Consider the following 25,767-nt stretch of genomic DNA (forward strand, 5'->3'; position numbering starts at 1 on the left):
TTATAGTACTGCTTGGGTATCATCACATAAATTTGCTTGCATAGATTTGAATTTTCATTATTTTGAAATTATCCTCCAACATATCCTCTACAACACAGATGTTATTTTAGAGAAGTACCTTTTGTCTCCATATTAACCTATTTCTATAAGAAACAAACTATCGAAGTATGTATACATTTCTGCCTGCTCTCACATTTCTGTCTACTTTTCTTTCATGTATTTTGGCATTATGTTCTTTAAAATGACTAAATCAGTACTACTAGGTTTTCATTATTTAATGTAAATTTCATCTTTATTTACCATTCAAATTTTGATTGTGAAATTTATTTTATCAGATATAACATAAGCAGTCACTGCTTCTTTAATATTTGTTCCAGCATGAGGAAGAAAACATAGACTATAGTTTAATTGTTTTTCATCTTAAATATTTCTTTGCTTTGTGTATACTTGGATGGTTAAACTTTGTTTTGTTTTCTAAACTGGTGACTTTTTAAAAAAATCAGTCCTTGGATTTTCTAAGTAGATAATCCTACTGTATGATAACAATTTTGTCTCTTCCTTGCTAATAGTTACATTTAATTTTAATTTCTGCACCAGGTGTGGCTTCCAGCAAAATGTTGAATAGAAACTGTGATAGTAACATCAAATGTTTTACTACTAATATGACAATTGCTGTAAGTTTGCAAGCCTTCTTTTTAAGGTAAGTTGAACCTGTTTATATTTAATAATTGTAATAAACATTTATAGAATGAATGTATAAGTGAATTCCTTCATACTGTTTTTTTACTTTAAGTTAATGTATATATATATAAAATGAGGAATAAATGTAATCTGATATGATTAGTCAACTTGATGATATAGAATATGAATTAAATTGGACTCATATTTGCCTTTTTTCTTTCAGTAAAAACACCATTTTCTTATGTCAGCTTTCTCCCAGTACCTTAGTGAATTAAGAACTGAGCTAAAACAGGTTGGAAGTCCCATTTTAAATTCAAATAAAGCATAGACATTCAGACTTGACAACAGACAACGGTAATGACATTTAATGAGATAAATTCAATGAACATAGGTAAATGTCAATAAACGTAAGGTTTTCTACATGGCACAACCCTATACCGGAATCACAGTAACTCAACTGCATTCTCACTTGACAATAATGTCATACAAGTGAATTTGCTGATGACTAGCAAAATTACAAAATGAACCCAAGGCCACTTAATCAAGAGTCACAACAACAAAGAAACCCTAGGAATGAAGGTCAAGGCAGGAGGTTGCAGCTGGCCAGATATGATACCATTTGCCTAATTTTCATGTAGGAATTTGCTACAACAAATAAAATAACTATCTCCTCTTAGTTACTAGAAAAGAAAAGAAAACAACAGGTATTACTTAATCACCATTCTGTGGCCATGAAATTAAAATATTTCCTGAATGTATGATTAAAAGAAAGAAGTCTTTAAAAACAGTATTAATCATTCTTATACATTCACAATAGAAGCTCTTAAGTCTGAATTTAAAACACTACTCAGTATTTGCTTAAGAAACACATTTAGACAATATGGCTTTTGACATATCAAAGTTCTATGAGAAAAACGAAGACATCTTTTAATTTTGCTTTAATATCAAATTAACAGAGCAACTTAAAAATTCAATAAGAGCATGGGTTGGTTTGATTCAATAAGTGCTTTCAAAATTCAATCACTTAGGGGCTTCCCTGGTGGCGCAGTGGTTGAGAGCCTGCCTGCCGATTCAGGGGACACGGGTTCGTGCCCCAGACCGGGAAGATCCCACATGCCGCGGAGCAGGTAGGCCCGTGAGCCATGGCCGCTCAGCCTGCGCGTCTGGAGCCTGTGCTCCACAACAGGAGAGGCCACAACAGTGAGAGGCCCGCGTACTGCCAAAAAAAAGAAAAAAAAAATTCAATCACTTAACTTCCTTTCAGGAGAAACTGTTCATCATCACGGATCTTACTCTAACTTAACTTTTGGAGAAGAAAATGGAAAATCAAACCCATAGCACAGTGGTTATGTAAGATATTTCCTCCTCAGTGTCAGGCAAAGTGCTTTTGCCCTCTCATAACACGTTCTACTTCAACAGATGATTTAACTGGTCCTGTAGGTTTGATGACTGCTCAACACTACAAATTAGAATAGAGAAAAAGGTTTATCTAGAATGAGCATCTCGTTGTCATAGCAACCCTCTCTATGCAATAGTACTTTCTTTTGGCTTTAAATGTGGGGGCTATTGATGGGGTCACATCCATGGTTGGATGCAGAGATAGGGGTATTCCTCTACATTCTTTGTATGCAGTGGTTTCCTGTCCCTGCAAGTCCAATTTCATATGTTCTCCCTAGAAAAAATGGAGGACTAGATACTGAAAAAAAAAAAAAAATGCGATCAATGTTAAAAAAAAAAGGACATCTCATTGTGCAAATGATTTGCACAAAGTATATTATATGCATAGTTCTGTTGAACTAAATCAAAATTTCTGTTGGTCCACTAGGGTCCCAGACATGTTTAAACTATGAAGAAAAGATCTGTAAAGCCAACTAGTAGTGTAAACAACATTGCAAGGGACAGATTTAATCCACTTAAAACAAAAACAAGGCTGTTCAATGACTTTAGCACATTTACTTTACTTAATGAATATTACCAATGTAAAAGGTTTCCTACCCTCAGAGTTGGTCTCTACACTCTATAACTTTTAGAAAGCCTTTGCTAGCAGTGAATTGACTTACTGCATGCCTTTGAAATATTCTTTATATTCCCAATGAGCTATCCTAGAACACATGGCAACTTAAGGGCCTCTGTGAACCAGAGTTTTGTACTGATCCTAGGCCCAGCAGCATAATTCCCCCCAGCCTGCTACAGTTAGTTGGCCCCCCACTCCTCTACCTTTGGGGTTACTTACTTCTTCTGAATAGCTTCTTGCCTAAATCAGAAAAGGAAAGAGGAAAATAAACATAAGAAAATGCAGCAAACTAGTAAAAGTTATTTTCGGTCAGATATGTATATATAGGCAGAACAAATTTCCAGCTTGTCACATTTTATATTTCTGTCCATCCTATCCTAAGATTGTGCTATTGAACAGAGGTTCAATATCTGAGTGCAGAGTTGCTGAAAAGATGATTCTAAACCTAAAGATGTAATAATATTCTATCAGAGTGAGGGATGTGGTCTAACAAACTACAAGTATGGCTCAAATTCAGTCTGGGTATGTGGAGCCAAACGGTCACATACCTGACATGTACACACCCCCAAAAAATGAGTATTTAGCTATTTAGATATCAAGAGTTAAATGCCCAGTCAGATATTTCTAATAGATACATAAGTATAATGTCAACTACATAAAATAAAAAGCAAAATGAAATAAGATGACAAGTTAATTAAATTATAATTTTGTCCAAAAGGGGTCTCTATATTTCAAAATCTCCTGGATGATTTATATGTAGTTAGGGTTGGGTTATATATGGGAATGTAAGATAAAGAACATAGTTATACTTGATTCTCCAGGGAAGGTGCAGATGCTCCAGGAAAGACCTCAGGCACAGACAGTGGACAGATACTGGTTAAGTGCCTACTGGGTGCCAAGCACTGTGCATGTGTGTGGTCCTGGATGGGCCCTGCCCTTATGGGGTTTGCAGTCTCTCCTTCTGAGAAGCCCTCAAATTATCAGAGAGGTTCACAAAGGTGGTGCCCACTCTGATCACACTCCATACCCCAAATTCTTATGCAGTCTCAAGCATCTCTTCCAGAGGGAACACATCCTTGACTAACCCCTCCTTTACTCCCAGCTCCTGCCTCCACAGGAAAATGTGCTGAAACACAAAGGCCACAAGAAACAGCCTGCAGAAAACGATTGCTTAATAAGTACAGTAGGCACTGGAGAGGGAATACTCACTGGTATTGAAGATGTGTTGTTATTATTGCCATTTTTCTTAAACTCTGCATTAAAAAAAAAAAAAGAAGAACAGAGAAATAGAACATTCCACTTCCCTGAAGCCAAACAAACTGTGCATATAAAACCCAAATCATAATAGAAATTGTTTCTTACATCTTCTGAGTGTAAGATGGCATCTTCCTGTAGTACCATGTTTCGAGCAGCCTGACCTAGCAGCTGGAAGACAAAAATAAAATGGTAATAATCAAAACTTCCAAACTTCCTGTAATCTCTCTGCAGCTGTTATACCACCACCCTTTCTCCGTGCCCACCCCCCCACCCCATACAAATATAAACCCTCCAAATGTAAAGGAGGATAATTTCCCATTTGGTCATGTTGAAAATCCATTTCATTGTCACTACGGCAGTTCTGGCATGGGCTCGACATCTGTTCTGAAGGCCACAGCCTGAGAAATCAAGTCCTCCGTAACTGCTGAGTTTATTAATCAAGTGCTGAGACGCAAAGTCTGCGAAAACAAACTCTGGCTCCACAAGCCCGGTGAGAACCTAACTTCTGATTCTTTAAAGGCAAACTTGAGATTTGGGGTGGTTTGAGAGGAGTGAGAGGGCAGGAGTTAGGATAGGGCTTTAAAGGACAGAAGGAAGGTAGCTGTTGAGAAATGGAATGAGAGACACAGAGGGGGTAAAAAGGCCTGGGGAGAAGCTTGGGCTTTCAAGTGGGAAACCACCGTGTAAAGGATGGCCAGATGGAGCTGGGGAAGAGAAAGAAAGAAGTGCGGCAGCAGACTTTGATGAGTTCCCTGATAGCTGGGCCCTGAGGCCAAGAGAGAAAGGCTGAGCGAGCTCTGTTTCAGCTGCGTGGCCTGTGCTCAGCAGATCTGCCTCCTCACAGAGAGGCAAGAAGAGATCAACAGAGGTTTCTGGCCTCCTGTGGCACCCTGTTCCTGGCAGACATGCAGTCCAACCATGTAAAGGGAGCTACTGTTATGTGTGTCCTACCAACCCTCCCTGTTCCTTTGGGTCAGAGAGATTCTGGTGAAAGGGGGACAGATGACTTCAAATTAACCAGGACACCAGCACTGTTCCAGCCTCCAGATTCCTTCCCTCACAGCAACTTTTATTTATTTTTCTTTTTAACTTTAAAAATTAACACAACTTGGGACTTCCCTGGTGGCGCAGTGGTTAAGAATCCACCTGACAGGGCTTCCCTAGTGGCGCAGTGGTTGAGAGTCCGCCTGCCAATGCAGGGGACACGGGTTCGTGCCCCGGTGCGGGAAGATCCCACATGCCGCGGAGCAGCCGGGCCCGTGAGCCATGGCCGCTGAGCCTGTGCTCCGCAATGGGAGAGGCCACAACAGTAAGAGGCCCGCGTACCGCAAAACAAAAAACAAAAAACGAAAATAAGAATCCACCTGACAATGCAGGGGACATGGGTTTGAGCCCTGGTCTGGGAAGATCCCACATGCTGTGGAGCAACTAAGCCCATGCACCACAACTACTGAGCCCTCATGCCACAACTACAGAAGCCCACGTGCCTAGAGCCCGTGCTCTGCAACAAGAGCAGCCACCACAAAGAGAAGCATGCACACCGCAACCAAGAGTAGCCCCCGCTCGCCACAAGTAGAGAAAGCCCGCGCAGGGCAACAAAGACCCAAAGCAGACAAAAATAAATAAATAAAAATAAATAAATGTACAAAATAAAAATAAAACTTTACATGCTTCTAAAGGCAAAACAATAAAATAAGACCTATCCAGCCTCTTCCCCTCCCCGGTATCTCTCCCCTATGCATAAATATTTTTTAAATTAATTTTTGGTTTATCTTTCCATTGTTCCTTTACAAACAATGGACATATGTATATATTCTGCCCCCTTTACATAAAATGTAACCTACCATATGCGCTCTTCTGCACCCTGCTCTTTTCACTTGATAATATCTACTGAGATGGATCTGCAGCAGTATATACTGAATCTCCACCTTGTTCTTCCAGGGCTGCTGAGCACTCCACTGAATAGATGTCTCATAAGGTTATTCAAGCAGTCCTCCGCTATAGACTTTGGGGCTGTTTCCAGTCTTTTGCTATTGGAAGTAGTGCTACAAGAAATACCTCATAGTTCTTTGTATCTTTTTGCCATCATGTCTTTGGATGGACGCAGAATCTTGATCGTGACTGCTGGATCGGAGGGTTTTAATTTTGCTACATATTGCCACCCACCCCCCATTAAGGTTATACCATTTTGCATTCCCACCCACCAGGTATGAGAGTTCCTGTTCCCTCCTTGTGGCCACTTTTAAGTGACAAACTCCAAACTCCTATGGATGGTGACTGACAAACCGATGGCAGAAAAGAAAGAGTTCTAACAGAATCTTCCTCATTCAGTCAACAAATAGTTACTAAGCGCTTATGAGCCAGTAAGAGACATAGCCCCCATCCTTACAGGGCTCACAGGCTGGGATGACAAAGAAGACAAAGGTACTACAATACCTTGTGGTAAGTGCTGAGGGGGAAGCACTGAATGCCCTGGGAGTTCGGGGGGCAGGAATGATTAACCCATTACTGGCTAGGTGCTCAGGGAAGGCTTCCTAAAAGAAGTGACTTCTGAGACCTAACGGCTGCTGTTTAGAATTCCGAAGTAATATAATGTTACAAAAAAGTGGCATGATCAGATTTACTGTTTTAGAATGTGGTAAACAGGATGGACTAGACAGGGGACTAAAGGCAGAGAGACAGGTTAGGAGAACACTGCAGTATTCCAGGCGAGCAATGAGAGTGACCTGAACCACAGAAGTGGCAGTTAAAAAAGGGGGCACGGGGGGCTTGAGAGGTATTTAGAAGATAGGCTTGACGGGACCTGTGATGGCCTGGAATGCAGGGGCTGTTGGAATGTAGGGCCAAGGCCTTTTCTGTGATGACAGATGAAGTCATTGACATTGTGCATCATTTTCTTACATAAACCAACCACACACGTAACGTATCACCTAAGATTTCCAGTTTCAGTTTCCTTAAAGTGGAACATCTTAAATACACCTGTAAAACCACCTGAGTACAGAATCTTTTTAGATTTCAGTGAACTTCCTCCCAGGCTTGGACCACTGTCTTGCTCATAGTTAACTCAATACCAGTTTGTCTTGGTACTTCTCTTCAACAAGTATTGCTAATTTTCAACTTAGTTTTCATAGCAACAGCAACCCTCTTTTTTTTCTGCACTCATATTTCATCATTTCCCACATCATCCCATGAAACAATGTAGTTGCAATAGCAAGCACAAGTGCCTTACACAGGCTTAGGAAAAAACCACAACGAACCCTTACCAAGCACACAATTCACCTGGAGGAGCAGAAGCGCAGGTGTGCACAAGAGGAGCGTATTAGGCACAAGCATTCTTTGTGCCATGGACATAAGTTGGTATGATTTCCTCACTTTGTGCTCCAGTCACACCAGCCTCCCTGCATTCCTTACGTACATTCCCATCTCAAGGCCTCTGCATTTGCCACGTCCTCGACGTGGAACTGCCTCCAGATGTCCATATGGTTTGCTCCCTCACTTCATTCAAGCATCTGCTCGAATGCTACCTCCTCAGAGAGCCCTTCCCTGACCACCCTATTTAGGGAAAACCCTTTCAGCACTCTCTATTCCCAGCTTTATTTTTCTTCATAGCATTTACTACCACCTTTTTTGTGTTTCATTTTTTTGTCTGTCTCTTCACTAAAATGGAAGTTTTCTAAGTACAGGGACTTAGTTTTGTGTACCAACGTCTCCCTTGTACCTAGAACAGTTCCTGGCACATTTGTGTACCAACGTCTCCCTTGTACCTAGAACAGTTCCTGGCACATAGCAGACACTCTGTAAATATGTGTTAAGTGGATGCTGTGAAATGAGTGTTTTACACATGGAAATTGTCAGTTTCTCAAACAAAATAGCTATCTGGAGACTGCTGAAGAGAGAAGCAATGCTCTGTGGGCTCAGAAGGATTGAAAATCAGTAAGACACTCCCATAACCTCAGAGCCTAGTAAAGGAAATGGCAAAAATACGTAACTACAGAAAAATACAATATGGTATGTGGTAAGTGTCATGTAAGAGATCCAGTAAAAAAGAAAAAGTTTAGACTTGAGATATGTGTCAACTCTGTCCCAGAAAGTTGGACTGGCTTCAGCTTAACTCAATCCACACCGCTTACTGAGCACCCTGTCTAAATCGACTACAGAAGAAGCCCTCATGAAAAATACACAAGGAGCAGGAGCGGGAAGCAGCAAGCCATATCAGGGCAGTCAATGGTGGCACTGTGGCTTTTTGGCCACTTCATCTAGCTAGCGGCCGTGAGAAGTGACGTCATAGAGTATGGGCTTAGAACCTGTCTGCCTAGGTTTGAATCCTAGCTCTACCCCTTCCTAGCTACTGTGGGACCCTGGACAAGTGAAATTCCTCTCTGTAAGAAAAGTACCTCCTTTATTAGTGATTGTGAAGACTTAATGAATTAAACGACATAAAACACACACTTTTTTTTTTTGAAAAGCTGAAATAGAATCTAAAAATCATGAAAAGGAGAAGGAAGCAGGTATGTCTACCACTAAAACTGACAAAGCAACTTCTGTGCAACCAAGGCAAAAAGTGAAACACAATAAGTTGCGTAATTCTTATTTGGTAAAAGGCAACACAACAATTCTTCAAAAAAGATAAACTTTCCTCTGATACTGAATCCTAAAATGAGTATACCATGTGGACCTCATACAAAGCATATCTGGGATCATCAGATCAGTGACTTCAACAATAGTATTATGGTAAACGCAAACACTTTTTGTTTTTTTTTAATTAATTAATTTATTTATTTTTGGCTGCGTTGGGTCTTTGTTGCTGCGCACGGGCTTTCTCTCGTTGCAGCGAGCGGGGGCTACTCTTCGTTGTGGTGTGTGGGCTTCTCATTGTGATGGCTTCTCTTGTTGCGGAGCATGGGCTCTAGGCACACAGGCTTCAGTAGTTGTGGCATGTGGGCCCAGTAATTGTGGCTCGCAGGCTCTAGAGCACAGGCTCAGTAGTTGTGGCACACGGGCTTAGTTGCTCCGTGGCATGTGGGATCTTCCCGGACCAGGGCTCAAACCCGTGTCCCCTGCATTGGCAGGCAGATTCTTACCCACTGCGCCACCAGGGAAGTCCCGCAAACACTTTTTTCATTCAGCTGTTTCTTGCAGCCACTATCAATAGAAGCTAAGGACATAACATGAAAGCTAATTTTGTAAGGATAATTCTACTGGACCTTAAACTAATATAAATAAAGCTGCTTTGAACATTCATATACAAATGTGAAGGCTTGCAAACATATTATGTTTGCTAATGCAACTACATAACAATGAAATAATAAGTGATGAAACATGAGTAAAAAAAGAGTGGGAGAGAAAGAGGTGCTACTGTTATGAAAACTAACTTGAAAATCAAAAATACTTCTTGAAAATAAGTAGCTAAGATACACTGCTACTGAGTTAATTATGAGCAAGACAATGGCCTACAGGAGAAAGTCATAGAAATCTAAAGACTCTGTCCCCAGATTGTTTTACAAGTGTATTCAAGATGTCTTCCACTTTAAAGACTCCAAACCTGGACATCTTAGATGACACATTATGTGCATGGCTGGTTTATGTAACAAAATGATGTATATGTTTTCTTTTCTCCTGGTTAAAACCTAGAAGTTGAAAGCCTGGGTCATTAGACCCATTTTGTTTGTCCAATCACCTGCCTCGTGGGCATTTGGATTGTCTCCAGTTTGGTGCTATTATGGATAAATGTGCTATGAACATGTTCAAATCTTTGTGTGGACATATATTTTCATTTCACTTGGGTGAATACCTCAGGATACAATGGATAGGTCCTTTTTTGGAGAGAGACAGTGTACACATATAAAGCTTGCTGGTGTGACAAGCTATCAAATAATCCCATACACGGAATCAGCCAGAGGATGATGAGGGGAAAATCACGGCAAAGGAGAAAGCTAATCTAAGAAACAGAAAACCAAGAATGTGGCCAGAAAGACAAGTCAGAAAAGAATAAATCTGTGGACAGACGATGCACAAAAGTGTGGAATCTGGAATGTTGAGGGCAAAACCACGCGGAATTTAGGGGCCGAAAGAGACAGATCTTCACTAGAGACAACTCTGAGAAACAAATGAGGACCTCGTTAGGACCACTATCTCATCCGTCGTCTGCGGCGATCTCTGCTTTGAAGCACCGATTCCCATCATTTCGTTTCTTCCCCCACCGCCTCCATTGCCCCGCGGCTCACAGGACCGCTAATCCTACCCAGAGACTACACACCCCAGAATGCAACACGCGCCCTCCGGAACGAGGTCTTCTCCCTTCGCCACTAGTTCACGGACTACAATTCCCAGGATGCAACACGACCCTCTTCCCACGGCTATGGAAGTCGAGTCTCCCGGTATTAAGCCCGGAGAGTCCACTCCCAGCTCACCTCGGAGCTCCGGGAGCCCTTCAGCACCTGCTTGGTGAGCGCGATCACGTCAGTACCACAGGTGTTCACCTTCTCCGTGAGAAGCCCCTTCACAGACTGACCGAATCGCGCTTGCGAATCCGGGGCCCCAGTCGCCATCACTTCAACCAGTGAACGCCTCCCCACGGGCGATGGCGAGTCGCAGGGGCCAAAAGATGAGCAAAGCGAAAGGAGGCGGGGTCTTTTTTTTCCTACCATGGGAAAAGGAAGGGACGCATGCGCGTAGCGGAGGGTGAGCTTTGCTAACTTTAAATTCATTTAAAATACTCAGTTGATATCCTGAAGAAGACAGGGCCCAGGCAAACATCAATGGAGGGGATGGAATACAATTTCAATAAACCCATGGTTTAAAATCAGAAGGCCTGGATTACAGTCCCAATTATGCCGTTTAGTTGTGTGACTGCAAATTATTCAGCCTCTGCAGCATCTTGTGTTCCTCATCTGTAAAACAGAAGTAATAAAGTTAAATTCTCCAAAGTGTATGAGAATGAATTAAGATCAATTCAATTTTAGCAAACATTTCATGAACGAAATATCAAGCACTGCTGGGCTGAGGTAAAGAGAAGAGATGCAGTCCTTGTCTCCAGTGAGCTCCCAGGCTGAGGAGGCATGTAAACAAACAGAAGAACCGGGAAGAACAAGCTAATAGAAAAATTGGCAAAGTTCACAAACAGGCAGTTAAAAAAGTAAATAAGATAGTCAACAGGTATGACAAATGTTTTACATCTCTAGTAATTTTTAGTGATAAATGACCCCTTTGTTGTATTTAAAGCAAACTGATTAACACCTTGAAAAGAATTAGTATCTGAAGTGTTTCATGTAGCTCTATTTTTTTTTTTTAGCTAATGCACGAGAGAGATGACAATGGTAAATTGGCGAATTATGTTTAAAATCACCTATACTCAGTATCAACATTACTTTCTCTTCCAAGTGTCTAGTTTCATGTCTCTGATTCTTTCATTTAATTCTTATTCTTAATCAAATTTATTGAGGTATAATTTATGTTCAATAACTACATTCTTCTAAAGCATACAATTTGATGAGTGTGATGGATGTGTACACCTGTGAATTACCACCACTATTAAGATACAGAACATTTTCATCACCCCCACAAGTTTCCAAGTGCCCCTTTGTAGACCATCTATCCCTCACTCCAGGCAACAACGGATCTGCTTTGTAGCACTATAGATTAATTTGGGTTTCTAGAATTTTATATAAATGGAATCATACAGGAAGTACATTTTTTGGTCTGGCTTCTTTCTCTCAGCATAACATCCTGAGAGTCATTCACTTAGTTGTGTATATCACTAATACGTTCCTTTTTTATTGCTGAGAAATAGTCCATTGTATGGATATACCTCATTTTGTCAATCCACTCACCTTTTGATGAACATTTGGGTTGTTTCCGTTTGGGGGTTTTATGAATAAAGCTGCTATGAACATTCATATACAAGTCTTTATGTGAGTTTGTTTACATTTATCTTGAGTAATATCTGGCAGTGGAATGGCTGGGTCATATGGTAAGTCTTTAACTTTTCAAGAAGCTGCCAAACCATTTCTCAAAGTTTACCACTGCATTCCGAACAGCAGTGTAAGAGACTCCAGTTGCTGTACACCCATAAACTTAGGAAAAGGTTGAGCCATGGTAGAGCCATGGTAACAAGTAGCCACCTGTAGTAGACAGACTGGCCACTGACAGCTGGCTTCCATGATTCCTATCTCCTGGTGTTCACGCCCTTGTGTATTCCACCTCTCTTACTTGTAGGTGGGACATGTGACTTGCTTCTAACCAATAGTATATGCGTAGGTGATGGGAGATATGTGATTATATGTAAGTGATTATGTAATTACATTACATAAGACTGTAAGGCTCATCTTGCTGGAGTCTCTCCCTTTCTAGCTGTGAGGGAGCAAGTGGCCATATTGGATGACTCCATGTTGCAAGGAACTACAAGTGTCATCTAGTCACTGAGGGCTGAGCTCCAGCTGACAGCCAGCAAAAAAATGAGGCTCTCAGCCAAACAACCAAAAGGAACTGATTGCTACTAACAACCAGGCAAGTAGAGAAGCAGATCCTTCCCCTTTCGAGCCTCCAGATGAGAAGCTGGCCCACACCTTGATTGCAGCCCTCTGAGACTCTAAGTACATGGCTCAGAAAAGCTGTTCTTGGATTCTTGACCACAGAAATAATAAGATAATAAATATGTGTTGTTTTAAACCGCTACATTTGTGGTAATATTGTTACACACAATAGAAAACTAATATACCACCAGAACTTGTTTGAAATACGTTCAGTCAATGACAACTCACCTCAGTGAATCCCTTTTGCAAACCAAGCAATCAGGGTCTATCCATTGTCCTATCTTCAAGTTCACTGAGTCTTTTGTCTGCTTAAATCTTCTTTGAATCTCTCTAATAAATTTTTCATTTCAATTATACTTTCCAGCTCCAGAATTTCTTTTTGGTTCTTTATAAGTTTTCTCTTTATTGATATTTCCATTTTGTTTACACATTGTTTTCTTGACTTTCTCCATATCTCCCTTTAGTCTTTTGGGCATCTTTAAGACAGTTACTTTGAAATCTTTGTCTAGTTATCAGACATTAGGTTTTTTTCAGGGACAGTTTCTACTGATTTGTTTTATTCCTTTGAGTGGGCCATACTTTGCTGTTCCTTTGTATGCCTTGTGATTTTTTTTTTAAGAACACTGGACTTTTGAATTTAATAATGTGATAACTCTGGAAACCAGATTTTCCCCTTTCTCAGGGTTTGCTTGTCTTCCTTATTGTTTGTTTTTGTTTTTAACTGTGGTACGCAGTCTCTTTGCTGAGGATCAGCCAAAGTGTAAACTGAAGGTCTTCCCAGTCTTTTCTGAGCCTTTCCCTGAGCACACACAGTCACTTTCTAATTTTCTCCATACATGCAGTTGTTTTTGAATGTCCCAGTCCTTAATGTCTGGCCCCAGAAAGTGGGAAATGTAAAAACTGACCAGGGGGTGGGAATTCCCTATCAGTCCAGTGGTTACGACTCCACTCTTTCACTGCTGAGGATGCAGTTCAATCCCCAGTCAGGGAACTAAAATCCCACAAGCTGCGTGGCGTGGCCAAAAAAAAAAAAAGAAAAACGACCAGGGGGTGGAAGGGAGGGGAGGAGAAGGGGTCTGGCCTTTTAATCCCCCTGGAAGTCATTTCAGCCAGAGGGAAGGGGCTGCAATAGGGTCAGGGAGGCACAGTGACAGTGGCCGCCCACCACCTTGTCTGCGCTCTGTGATCAGAAGCAGCACTCAGAGCAGAGATGCCGATATTTGGAGGACAGGGTCCTTTTTGCCCACCCTAGCTCCCACACGCTGTGGGCAGTGGTTCCAGGAAAACATGCACAGTTGTCTGCCAAGGGGCTGGGGATGGAGGATGGGTAGCTCCTACTGTGCTAAGAGCCCAAATTGACTGACATCCACCACAATTTACCATCTAAGTCTTCCCGTGGAAGTTGCAAGCCTTCAAAGTTCCAAAATGGTTGGATGAGACAGATTCTACCAATGCAGTTGTTGTCTAGGTGGGAGATAGATTCCTGGTGCTTCATACTGCGGCATCTTCCCAGAATCCCCTCCCCCATTTAGTTTTATGAATATTCCCTCGTCAGATTTTGACTGGATGTTTCCTTTTTGCCTAACCATAATGGACATAATGAAGGCTTAGAAACATGCAGAAGATGCCACCCCTGGCTCTGGTTAAGAGCACTGTCTTGTTAAGGCTAAGCTGTTGCTGCCTAACAACAACTCCCCCTCCCGGCCCTCCAAATTTAGTGGCTTGAAACAACCCCCATTTTATTGGCCGTGATGCGGAAGTTCAGGAATTTATCATGGGGGGTGATCTCTGCTCCAGTGATGTTTGCTGGGCTCACTCAGGGGGCTGCGTTCACTTGGTGGCTGGAAGGTCTGAGGTGGCCTCACTCAGGTGTCTGCGGCCTCACGCTGGCTGTCACCCGGAGTGCCACGCTTCTCATCCTCGGGGCCTTCTCTCCGCATGGCCTTCTCTCTGGCGGGATAGGCTGAGCTTCTTTACATGGCACCTGGTTTTCCAGGCAGCGGGAGCTGTCAGGCCTCTTAGGGCCAGGCCCAGAACTGGCACAGCAGTCACTTCTGATGATTCTGCTGATCAAGTCACAGGGCAGCTCAGGTTCAGGTAGAGAGGAAGTAAGAGTCTACCTCCTGACAGGAAGAGTAGTCCTATGTCTGCAGGTTTAGGAGGAGTTGTTGGTACCCATCTTTGCAGAAGATCTCCGACAGGAGTCTAGACAGTCACTTGGCTCGATATAGACTCAAAACAACTAAATTGTAATGAAGTTCAAATTGAGTGTGAGATTTCCAGGGCACCCCACTTCTCCCCTATTAGAATGTATGCTCCAGGCGCAGGGAGTTTTATCTGTTTGGTCCATTGCTTCGTTTCCAGCCTGAGAGCAGTGCCTGGCTTGTGATAGAGGCTCAGTGAGTATCTGTTGCCGGAAGGACTGCTTGGTGATGGTAGTAGCAGAAGGGTTGGTGTAGAACAGGTCCATCAGAGAAGGCTGCAGAGACAACGTGAATCTGCCGCCAAGTTTGCGAAAAGCGTGATGGACGTGAATCGGTGTCTCAGAGGTGGGGACACAATGCTTATTCACTGTTCCGCAACATTGAGGCCCGCCCGTGCCAGATGTGAGGGGGAAGTAAGAGACCTTCCCTTGAGGAAGGGGATCCCAACATCGCAGTGTATGACATGTGCTAAATCATAGAAAAGAGAGGGGTCTTCTTGGGATGACAGTGGGAGGCTTCAGTGTGGGCGTGTTCGGATGGGACTGAGTAAGGTGAGTGTGACTGAAACTGACCTGAAGACACCATTAAAAATGATGGTTATGGGGTATGCATGTGACTGAAAAATTTCCAGAGGCTTGAAAACAGTCACCTGTAGGATGTATTTATGAGATAAATGATAAGGATCTCCCCCTCTAAGTCCTTAAACATATGAGTTATGTGATGAAAACTAGATTTGAGACAGCTTCTGATTATTTCAGGCAAAATTTTTGCATCAGTGATAAGGAGAGTGTTGAGGAAGGCCATTCATTTTCAGGATTGGTGACGTAATTCACAGTGATGTTTCACCTTACTATAGTTTTATGTTTTAGACGTTTACAAAGATCATTGCCATATGTATGTGCCTGGATGAAAAGCAAAAATATATGTAGTAGGATGTAGTAGTATCTTCCTTCTCTCCCGCCTTCTGCCCGGGGAAGTGATCTCAGCCCTTGCTTGCAGTGAGTAAACCAGGAGAGGAGGTGGATAAAGGAGTGAGATAAGTGTTTTCCTCTAGGAGAACAAAAGCTGACAGAGAGAGGATAAGGCAGGTTAGTTGGAGTGGAATTGGGGCAAGAAATCCATGGCTCTATCCTTGAGCGGCAGGACCTCAGGTGATGGTGATGTATGAAGGGCATTTCTAGGTACTGGTGCCCTCAGTTGTTATACTTGCATAAGAAACCTCCTAGAAGAAAGTGCTAGGGTTGTTTGTTTGTTATTTAACTTTTGTTTGTTTGTTTTGCAGGGACAAGGTGTTGACAGTGTTAATTGGTGTGCTGAAACTGACATGAAGATGGCCCAGTCCAATAGAAACATTAGCTTCTTTGGTTCAACACTGGTTCAACTCCGAACAATTATATGAATGTTTGGTGCCAGTATTATCATTATTTTCCCTAAATTAGAAGACACTAAGGCTCCAGAGAGACTAAGACAGGAGCCAAAGATCAGAGTCCATGGGCTTCTCTGTGAGGCCTCAATGTGAAGGCCTGAACTATCGCTGGAGATAATTTTAGAGACCTGTTGTTAGGAACCCACCGTGTGTACTAGATAACTTGATTTTGAAAATTGGAAAGTGTTGTACAAACAGGCCGCCAAACCCTTACTGTAGTCAGTGGGTATTAATACCTTTGGATGGAAACCTGTGGACGTTCACAGGCGCAAATGGAAGTTAATGACACACGTTCATTGAAAGTGTTTTCATTCGACCACAAAGGAGCCTCTAGGTCTGCAGCTCTTTAAAAAGTTTGTTTACATGTCCTTCTGAGAATTCTATCAAAAGTATGGCCCTTTTCCCCAGAAGAATGCACATATGCATACACACAACCCAGCATACAACTGTAGGGAGGATCTAGGTTCTGCAGCCCACCTACAGCATCCAGTGAATTCAGCTCATTCTTTGCTGACTTCACCAAGGTTGCTTGAGTGAACTGAAATTATCTTCCATCATAAAATTCTCCACATCTTTCGGGCAGCTTTAAGCTATACCTAAAAATAGCATGAAGAAAAGTAATAATTCCATCCATAATTAGAGACAAGATTCTTGAATCCAGCATGGAAACCACGATGGTACTTTGATCAATGAGATTGTTCTCCAGGGAGGGAGGTTTTAATAACTTTTGTGACTGACTTACTTTTTCTCCTCAGTTGCTCCAGGAGTCATCTGTGAATAAGTCCTTTCGAAGGGGATGATTTTGACTCCTACAAATTTAAGCAGATCAGAGGTCCTGGGTAGACGATTTAGAATAAGAAATAGCATATAGTAACCCTGGTTGTCAAATTACATTGGCTTTACAATAAGATTCTGCTCATTTGGTGTAGTTCAACTCTTTTCTTGTTCCCTTGGTTTTTTCATATACTAGACAGGCCCAATTTTAATTCTGAACATTGAGTTCTATTAGGTAAACAGGAGTAATTTTAAAGTTCCCCTCCCCTGAGTCACTTCTGTCCATGGAGACAAGCAAACCACTGTCGCCAAAGCCCTGGCAACATGTCGGGATGAGCAGGGGAAACTTCCATTATCTTTTCAATCAACTTGGACAGCTCCTGAAGAAAATTTCTCTTCCTTCAGTGAGTAACTTTTGTCTTACCTAAAAACTTAGCTGTGGTCTTCTTTCTTCTTCCCTTTTTTCCCTGAGGCTACTTCAGCAAAAAATGTTCTGTTTTGTTTTGTTTTTTTAATTGAGGCTTGCCTGTTAGGCCAGGGAAGAAAAAATAATTTGGTTTATGTGTGTTCTTATTTGAAGTGAGTCGTGACTAACTACACTAAGAAGATGAAACATTAAAAACACTTTGGGGTTTTTTTAGTGTCCTCTTCACCATTTGTTGAACTCTAGGGTTCCTGGTTCATTGAAGGTAATTAGTGTTGGTAGGAACAGTGTCATTTATAACAGTCATCACAGCCCCTTACATTTCATATCCATTGAGCTTTCAAGTAGACGGGGCACAAGGCCAGTGAGGGGCGTGAGCAGAGAACACGCCCAATTCCTAATCTAGAACACTCCTTACTGAAACTTCATACTGGGTTTTATAATGCAGAAGAGCAATCATTAGTGTAATCTTGGACCCCGTCCCCCTTTTTGATTTGTGAGGTATGAGGGGAGTGTCTTAGTCCCCTCCTTAATGGGCAGTGCCTTGAATGGTTACTTGAGGGTGTGGAACTTTAAAGATCACAGAAATGTACCTTCTCATTTCTTTTATCCCGTCCTCCAACCAAATGGAGAATCTGCATTATTGTGGGAGATTAAGACGAGATCTCTCCCTTCAAGACTGAGCCCTTGTCAGGAAGGAGGAAAACTCTCTTCTATCCTTCTAGGTTCTTCTTGCTGCTCTAAGTATTAAGTCGACATGAGACAGATAAACAGGAGAAAATCAAACTTAACTTTGTATGGGAATCCACACACAAAAGAGGGTCAAAGGCCCCACATACACAAGAGGTTCAGAGACAGAAAGGTAAAATGAGGTATATACACCATCATGAGCTAAGGAATGGGGCAGGGGTCTGGGTCTTCCAAGGACAGGAGGGTCATTCACAGGACATTAAGGAGAGCAGATGCTTGATAATTAGATGTTTGTTCTGCCATGTAGATGGGGCCCCTAAGATAAATTTTATCTCTGGTAATTACCTTTTCTAGGCAAAATCCCCAATTTAAATTCTTCTAGGTAGTTAAGAGAGCGGCAGTGAGTTTCTCCTGGACCCGCAGGGTCTCGATTGCATTTAGTTCAAAATGAGCCTCATGCAAAAGTAGCCCATTTGGGGGAGGCTGGTTCTGAACCCCTACAGATCCAATTTTTATATTTTCTACTGTGGTCCTAGGAAATTCATAATTTTTAAAGAGTGTTTCCCTTTTCTTCACTTTGTCTCCCTCATGAAATCCTTCTAGCTAAAACAGGATGGAAATAATTAATGGAAGAAAATAAGACATTGATTAAAATGGATATTTGTTTTTATTATTTATTTTGGATTACTTCCTCACTTCCATTTTAAATTGCAGTATATGATCTTAGAATTTGAGCTGTGACAACTAATTTTCTTCATTACACTGATCTCTCACCTTTTCATAACCGGTTTGCTTAGCTCTTAGAATTTTCATTACTTTATTTCTTCATGTGTAATAAAGCCATACTAGCTTGGAATATTTCAGGAAGTAGAGGGAATTCCAGTTTAAATTAGCTTAAAATCTTAGATACAGTATTTTTGAAGGAATGTTATATTATCATTTGTGTGTGTGTGTGCTTATATTTATTTATTTACATATATATATATAACTTAAATCATGTGTTACCTAGCATGCTCCTTAAGGAATTTGCAATTACCTGAGCCTTGGTTTTGCATGTAAATGGATACTTCTAAGTGCTTGAGCCTACTTTGAAAGATTCCTTAATAGTTTAACCAATAATCCTTAAAGTCTAGGTTGTACTCATATTTAGTAAACATTTTTTTTTCTCATAGCTAGGATGAAAGTACATTTAGCTCAGCTCTATGAGGTATTACATTATTAATAAGTAGAGTGGCACTACTAGGACTTTTTTTCTAGAGAATCTACAGTGCTCTCCATATACACGTGCATTTACATGACTATTACATCTACTACACACAGTGATGTGTATGTGCACATGTATTACAATCCCTGAGCACACCACACATTTGTGGACAAATTGAGGAAATGATCTTTGCGTATAAACTAGACTAAGTTTTCTGAGGGCAGGAATCGTGTCCCTTGGCCTTCTTCTTCCAAAGTAAACATATCTGCCAAAGACTTTGTTCTGGTACCCACCTCAGTTGGGGGCATCCTTTATGAGGAGCAGCTCCAATTCCTTTCTGCCTTTCTGTTTGGGTGCTAATGAATGGGAGGGGGGAGTATGTGTCGGGGGAAGGCTGGGAGGTTGAGCTGTGCACTGTCTACATACTTGTGAGTGGGAGTGTGATTCCTTGCCCGTTCCTGATTCTCTTGCCTGCCACATCATAATCACAGTAGTTAATAGCACAGGCCCTGAATTTGAACCTTGGCACTCTCATTTTCCAGCTGTGGAATCTACTTTGAACAGTTCTAATTAATCTCTCTAAGCTTCAGTTCCCTGATCTAGAAAATGGGGGTCATAAACATCCTCACCAGGTACGTGCACTCTAGGAGGGATTTTTTTTTTTAGATTTTTTTTTTTTAATGTGGACCATTTTTAAAGTCTTTATTGAATTTGTTACAATATTGCTTCTGCTTTATGGTTTGGTTTTTTGGCCTCGAGGCACATGGGATCTTAGCTCCCTGACCAGGAATTGAACCTGCACCCCCCGCACTGGAAGGTGAAGTCTTAACCACTGGACCGCCAGGGAAGTCCCCAAGAGAGATTTTTTTTTTTTTTTCTAAGAGGGATTTTTGATAGTGGCAAATACTATGCCACTTTATATAAGGGACTTGAGTATCCACAAATTTTGGTATCAATGGGGGTCTTAGAACCAATACCCCGTGGATATGGATAGACTACGGTTTGGGGGGATTTTTGTTTTAATTTTGAAACGGCAGCTTTATTTTTTACAAGTTAATTAAAATGTAAATGTTTCAATAAACTAAGATTTTTCAACAATCAGATGATAGAGGTATCATAGATATCGAAGGATGAAAAGTAAAATGTACAGCCAGACCACATTGTGACTAGGGCTATTAAATCAGCGTCTGAAACCACTGCCCGCATGGTTCATGATGGTGCAGGGTCAAGTTCTCAAAAAGAATGTCATTAGCTTACCTCAGTCTGAGAACTGATTCCCCTTCTGCCGTATGCTGCTATTCCAATCAGAGTCACAAGACACAAAGGCACAAACTGTGGGTGAAGTCACGTGAGTATAGGAGGCAATGATTGACATCTCTAGTACAGGAGCCATCCATTTCTAAACTCTATGAGGGTCAAGAACAGTATCTATTTGTTAAATGTTGAACATTAGTAAAAAAAAATGACCATAAAAAAAGATTGAATCGGTGATAGATTAAACCTTGAGAACGGTGAAATCATCCAGGGAGAATGTAGATGGAGAAGGGCCAAGGACAGGCGACTAGGGAACCTTGACATCCATGAGAGGACAGAGGGAACAAGAAGAGGAACAAAAGAATTACCAAGAATCCAGAGCTATGTGATATTTCATATGAGAGTGTTTAAAGAAGATGAAAAAATCCTTAAAAAAGCAGCTACAGGTAAAAGGACGAAAGCAGTTACATGTAAAAGGACGAAATTAGAACATTTTCTAATACCATATAAAAAAAAACTCAAAATGGATTAAATACCTAAATGTAAGCCTGGAAACCATAAAATTCCTAGAAGAAAACATAGGCTGAACACTCTTTCAGTAGCAATATTTTTTTGGATCTGTCTCCTAAGGCAAAGGAAACAAAAGCAAAAATAAACAAATGGGGCTTAATTAAACTTAAAAGCTTTTGCACAGCCAAGGAAACGATCAACAAAACAGAAAGACAGCCTACTGAATGGGAGAAAATATTTGCAAGTGATATGACCAATAAGGCATTAATATCCAAAATATATAAACAGCTCATACAACTCAACATCAAAAAAACAAACAACCCAATTAAAAATTGGGCAGAAGACCTGAATAGACATTTTTTCCAAAGAAGACATAAAGATGGCCAACTGGCACATGAAAAGATGCTCAACACTGTTAACCATCAGGGAACTGAAAATTAAAACCACAATGAGATATCACCTCACACCTGTCAGAATGGGTATCACCAAAAAGATCACAAATAACAAATGTTGGCAAGGATGTGGATAAAAGGGAACCCTTGTGCACTGTTGGTAGGAATGTAAATTGGTGCAGTCACTGTGAAAAAGAGTATGGAGGTTTCTCTCAAAAAACTAAAAATAGGGACTTCCCTGGTGGCACAGTGGTTAAGAATCTGCCTGCCAATGCAGGGGACACGGGTTCGAGCCCTGGTCTGGGAAGATCCCACATGCCACGGAGCAACTAAGCCCATGCGCCACAACTACTGAGGCCATGTGCTGCAACTACTGAAGCCCATGCGCCTAGAGCCCGTGCTCCACAACAAGAGAAGCCACCACAATGAGAAGCCCGCGTACTGCAAGGAAGACTAGCTCCCACTCACCACAACTAAAGAAAGCCTGCATGCAGCAATGAAAACCCAAAGCAGCCAAAAAAAAAACAACTAAAAATAGAACTACCATATGACACAGCAATTCCAATCCTGGGTATATATCTGAAAAAAAAAAGGAAATCACTAATTCAAAAAGGTACATGCACCCCAATGTTCACAGCAGCATTATTTACAATAGTCAAGATATGGAAGCAACCCATGTGCCCATCAACGGATGAATACACACACACACAATGGAATACTATTAAGCCAAAAAAAAGAACAAAAAAAAGAATGAAAATTTTGCCATTTGCAGCAACATGGATGGACTTGGAGGGTATTATGCTAAGTGAAATAAGTCAGACAGAGAAGAACAAATGCTGTATGATATCACTTATATGTGGAATCTAAAAAATAAAACAAACTAGTGAATATAACAAAAAAGAAACAGATTCGCAGGTATAGAAAACAAACTATTGGGGCTTCCCTGGTGGCGCAGTGGTTGAGAGTCCGCCTGCCAATGCAGGGGACACGGGTTCGTGCCCCGGTCCAGGAAGATCCCACATGCCGCGGAGTGGCTGGGCCCGTAAGCCATGGCCGCTAAGCCTGCGTGTCCGGAGCCTGTGCTCGCAACAGGAGAGGCCACAACAGTGAGAGGCCCGCATACCACAAAAAAAAAAAAAGAAAACAAACTAGTGGTTACCAGTGTGGAGAGGGAAGCAGGGAGGGGCAAGATAGGGGTAAGAGATTAAGAAGTACAAACTACTACGTATAAAAGAAGCTACAAAGATATGTTGTACAGCACAGAGAATATAGCCAATATTCTATAATAACTGTAAACGGAGTATAACCTTTAAAAAATTTGTATCACATTATAAGACTGAAACTAATATAATATCAACTATATCTCAGTAATAAATAAATAAATAAATAAAAGAAGGTCTGAAAGACATCCAATGGATTTCTCAGTGTGGTGGGGTCAGAGGTCAAACTACAATGCGTGTACAAGGAATGTGGAATAAGATAGAGACACAAGTGTTCATCATATTATTCTACCAAGAAGTCTGAACACGGAAGGAGAGAAATTAAAGGAAAATTAGAAGGGAACAGGGAACACAGCATCAGTGGAGGATTTTAAAATTTTGTATGGGATAAAAGTCTTGAGCGTATTTGTCAGCTGAGGAGAAGAAGCCAACAGAGAGGGTGAGTTGAAGATGCAGGAGGAAGATGATGAATGAAACAAGTATCTGTGAGAGGTCTGAGGAAACAGTGTTGAGAGTGTAGGTGGAGGCCTCAATTTTTTAAAAAATAAATTAACACAGTCATTAATACAGTTTCTATTTCTAGTCTTCTCTTCCTTTTTTCTTTTTTTTTTTAGAGTTTAACTCAACTTTGAAATGCGTAATGCATTCACATGATTAAATGCTTTAAAAGATCCAAAAACCTCTTCCCACCACGACCACCCTAGCGGCAGCTTCTTAGTTCTTTCCATTAACAACCAAATTCATGACTGTCTTTTTTTTTTTTAATGAATTTATTTATTTATTTATTTATGGCTGCATTGGGGTTTTTTTTCAACATATTTATTGGAGTATAATTGCTTTACAATGTTGTGTTAGTTTCTGCTATATAACAAAGTGAATCAACTATACGTATACATATACCCCCATATCTCCTCCCTCTTGCGTCTCCCTCCCACCCTCCCTATCCCACCCCTCTAGGTGGTCACAAAGCACCGAGCTGATCTCCCTGTGCTGTGCGGCTGCTTCACACTAGCTATTTTACATTTGGTAGTGTGTATATGTCCATGCCACTCTCTCACTTCATCCCAGCTTACCCTTCGTTGCTGCACGCAGGCTTTCTCTAGTTGCGGCGACTGGGGGCTACTCTTCACTGCGGTGCGCGGGCTTCTCATTGCGGTGGCTTCTCTTGTTGGAGAGCACGGGCTGTAGGCACATGGGCTTCAGCAGTTGTGGCTCTCGGGCTCTAGAGCGCAGGCTCAGTAGCTGTGGCGCACGGGCTTAGTGGCTCTGTGGACCGTGGGATCTTCCCCGACCGGGAATGGAACCTGTGTCCCCTGTGTTGGCAGGTGGATTCTTAACCACTGTGCCACCTGGGAAGTTCCTCATGAGCTTCTTGTGTGTCCTTCCAGAGATACTTTATGCATATACGAGCAACACGAGCAAAAAAAAATACATACATTCTCCTTTTTTTACACAAATGGGGGCATTCAATACACATCATTCTTATTTTTGTTTTTTAAACCTAACAATATATTTGGGAAATATTTCTATAATAAGCATATAAAGTGTTTCCTCCTTTTTCGAACTGCATTTTATTCCAGTCTCCTATTGATGGGAGATGTACTGCTAGCAATTGTAAACATTGAAGAAATGATTTGTTTTTGTACACTGAACTGTGAGACATCTGCAGAATAAATTCTTAGAACTGGAATAATTGGTTCAAAAGGTATGTACACAGAAAATTTCAATCTATATCATGAGAAGCAGAATAGCATTGCAGTTAAGGGCTAAGAGCTCTAGATTGCTTTAATTCCAGCTTCATTGCTGACTAGTTTTACAGCCTTGGGCAAGTCCTTGTGTCTGTTTCCTCATCTGTAAAATGGAGATGTTGATAATAATAGCACCTACCTTAATAAGGATTAAATAAAATAGTACACGTTATACATAGCAAATGCTCAATAAAGTTATTATTATTTTGCCAAATTGTTAGATTGATTAGAATGAGGAGTACCAATTCTTTATCTTTAAGGTGGAGGGAAAGGAAGTGATAAAGTGGAAATTAAGAGAGATACAACTGAATGGTCTCAGAGTCCATTAAGGGTGTAATTCAATTACAGGAGTAATTGAAATGGAAGTAAGGGTGACAATCTTTGGATTTGAGGTGAAGGAACTGCAAGGCTGGGATGTTGGATGATCATCCCCCAAGGACTATAACGTCATGCACGATGACGGCAAGAAGAGAGGAAAGTTGTAAGCTTCGTGCCCAAAATCTTAAAATGAATCTTCAATGAAAATGAGCAACATGAGGTCAGTAAGGAATTGCAATAACAGAGGTTAGAAATTGCAAAAGAGCAATTTTATTTAACTCTCTCTGCTTGCACACCTCATCACCTGTGCACTCGAGAAAGAAGTCTTGTGCTGAGTATTCTTTTCATGTGCCAAGTCTAGAGGAGCTTGTTGGAGTTCTGCGGAAGGGGCTAACGGATAACTTTGCTGATGTCCAGGTCTCTGTAGTTGATTGCCCTAATTTGACCAAGGAGCCATTTACCTTTCCCGTAAAAGGTATCTGTGGGAAAACTAGAATTGCAGAAGTAGGAGGTGTGCCTTACTTATTGCCTCTTATAAATAAAAAAAAAAGTTTATGATCTAAATAAAATCACAAAAGAAATCCAGCTTCCTGGAGCTTTTGTTCTTGGAGCAGGAGCAGGCCCATTTCCGACTCTTGGATTCAATTCTGAGTTTATGCCAGTTGTTCAAACAAAAAGTGAACACAAACCTCCTGTGAATGGAAGTTACTTTGCTCATGTTAACTCTGCAGATGAAGGGTGCCTACTGGAGAAATACAGTGAGAAATATCATGATTTGGGGTTTGCATTACTGGCTAATCTTTTTGCCAGTGAAGGCCAACCTGGAAAGGTCATTGAGGTGAAATCCAAAAGAAGACCTGGAAAACTTAACTTTGTGACTTGTATGAGACAGACTCTTGAAAAACATTATGGAGGGGCTTCCCTGGTGGTGCAGTGGTTGAGGGTCCACCTGCCGATGCAGGGGACACGGATTCGTGCCCCAGTCCGGGAGGATCCCACATGCCGTGGAGCAGCTGGGCCCGTGAGCCATGGCCGCTGAGCCTGCGCGTCCGGGGCCTGTGCTCCGCAGCGGGAGAGGCCACAACAGTGAGAGGCCCGCGTACCGAAAAAAAAAGAAAAG

The 25,767-nt window shown here is 41.4% G+C and overlaps 1 protein-coding gene and 1 pseudogene across 2 annotated transcripts; one reads left to right on the plus strand and one right to left on the minus strand.

Moving 5' to 3' along the window:
* Nucleotides 1–887: 887 nt before the first annotated feature.
* Nucleotides 888–10,628, minus strand: BORCS7 (BLOC-1 related complex subunit 7). Its single transcript, XM_079900248.1, has 5 exons — nucleotides 10,363–10,628; nucleotides 4,058–4,120; nucleotides 3,905–3,948; nucleotides 2,915–2,935; nucleotides 888–2,140 (listed from the first exon to the last, which is right to left on the minus strand). Exons 1-5 carry the CDS (start codon nucleotides 10,597–10,599, stop codon nucleotides 2,089–2,091), a joined length of 417 nt encoding a protein of 138 aa, XP_079756374.1. The 5' UTR covers nucleotides 10,600–10,628; the 3' UTR covers nucleotides 888–2,088.
* A 14,234-nt stretch (nucleotides 10,629–24,862) lies between these two features.
* LOC307175446 (ester hydrolase C11orf54 homolog) lies at nucleotides 24,863–25,686 on the plus strand (annotated as a pseudogene). The gene is made up of 2 exons: nucleotides 24,863–24,867; nucleotides 24,965–25,686. The product of its transcript is annotated as an ester hydrolase C11orf54 homolog (transcript).
* The last annotated feature ends 81 nt before the right edge of the window (nucleotides 25,687–25,767 follow it).

The sequence above is a fragment of the Stenella coeruleoalba genome (assembly GCF_951394435.1).
Source record: "Stenella coeruleoalba genome assembly, chromosome: 16".
Lineage (NCBI taxonomy): Eukaryota > Metazoa > Chordata > Mammalia > Artiodactyla > Delphinidae > Stenella > Stenella coeruleoalba.

Excerpts from the sequence above, each read along its gene's own strand:
- BORCS7 (XM_079900248.1), bottom strand. The coding sequence starts at position 10,599 with ATGGTAGGAAAAAAAAGACCCCGCCTCCTTTCGCTTTGCTCATCTTTT. Across the intron at positions 3,949-4,057 it reads CCATCTTACACTCAGAAGAT|AGTTTAAGAAAAATGGCAAT; the intron begins GTAAGAAACAAT and ends TTTTTAATGCAG. Across the intron at positions 2,141-2,914 it reads CAAGAAGCTATTCAGAAGAA|TGTTGAGCAGTCATCAAACC; the intron begins GTAAGTAACCCC and ends TCTAATTTGTAG.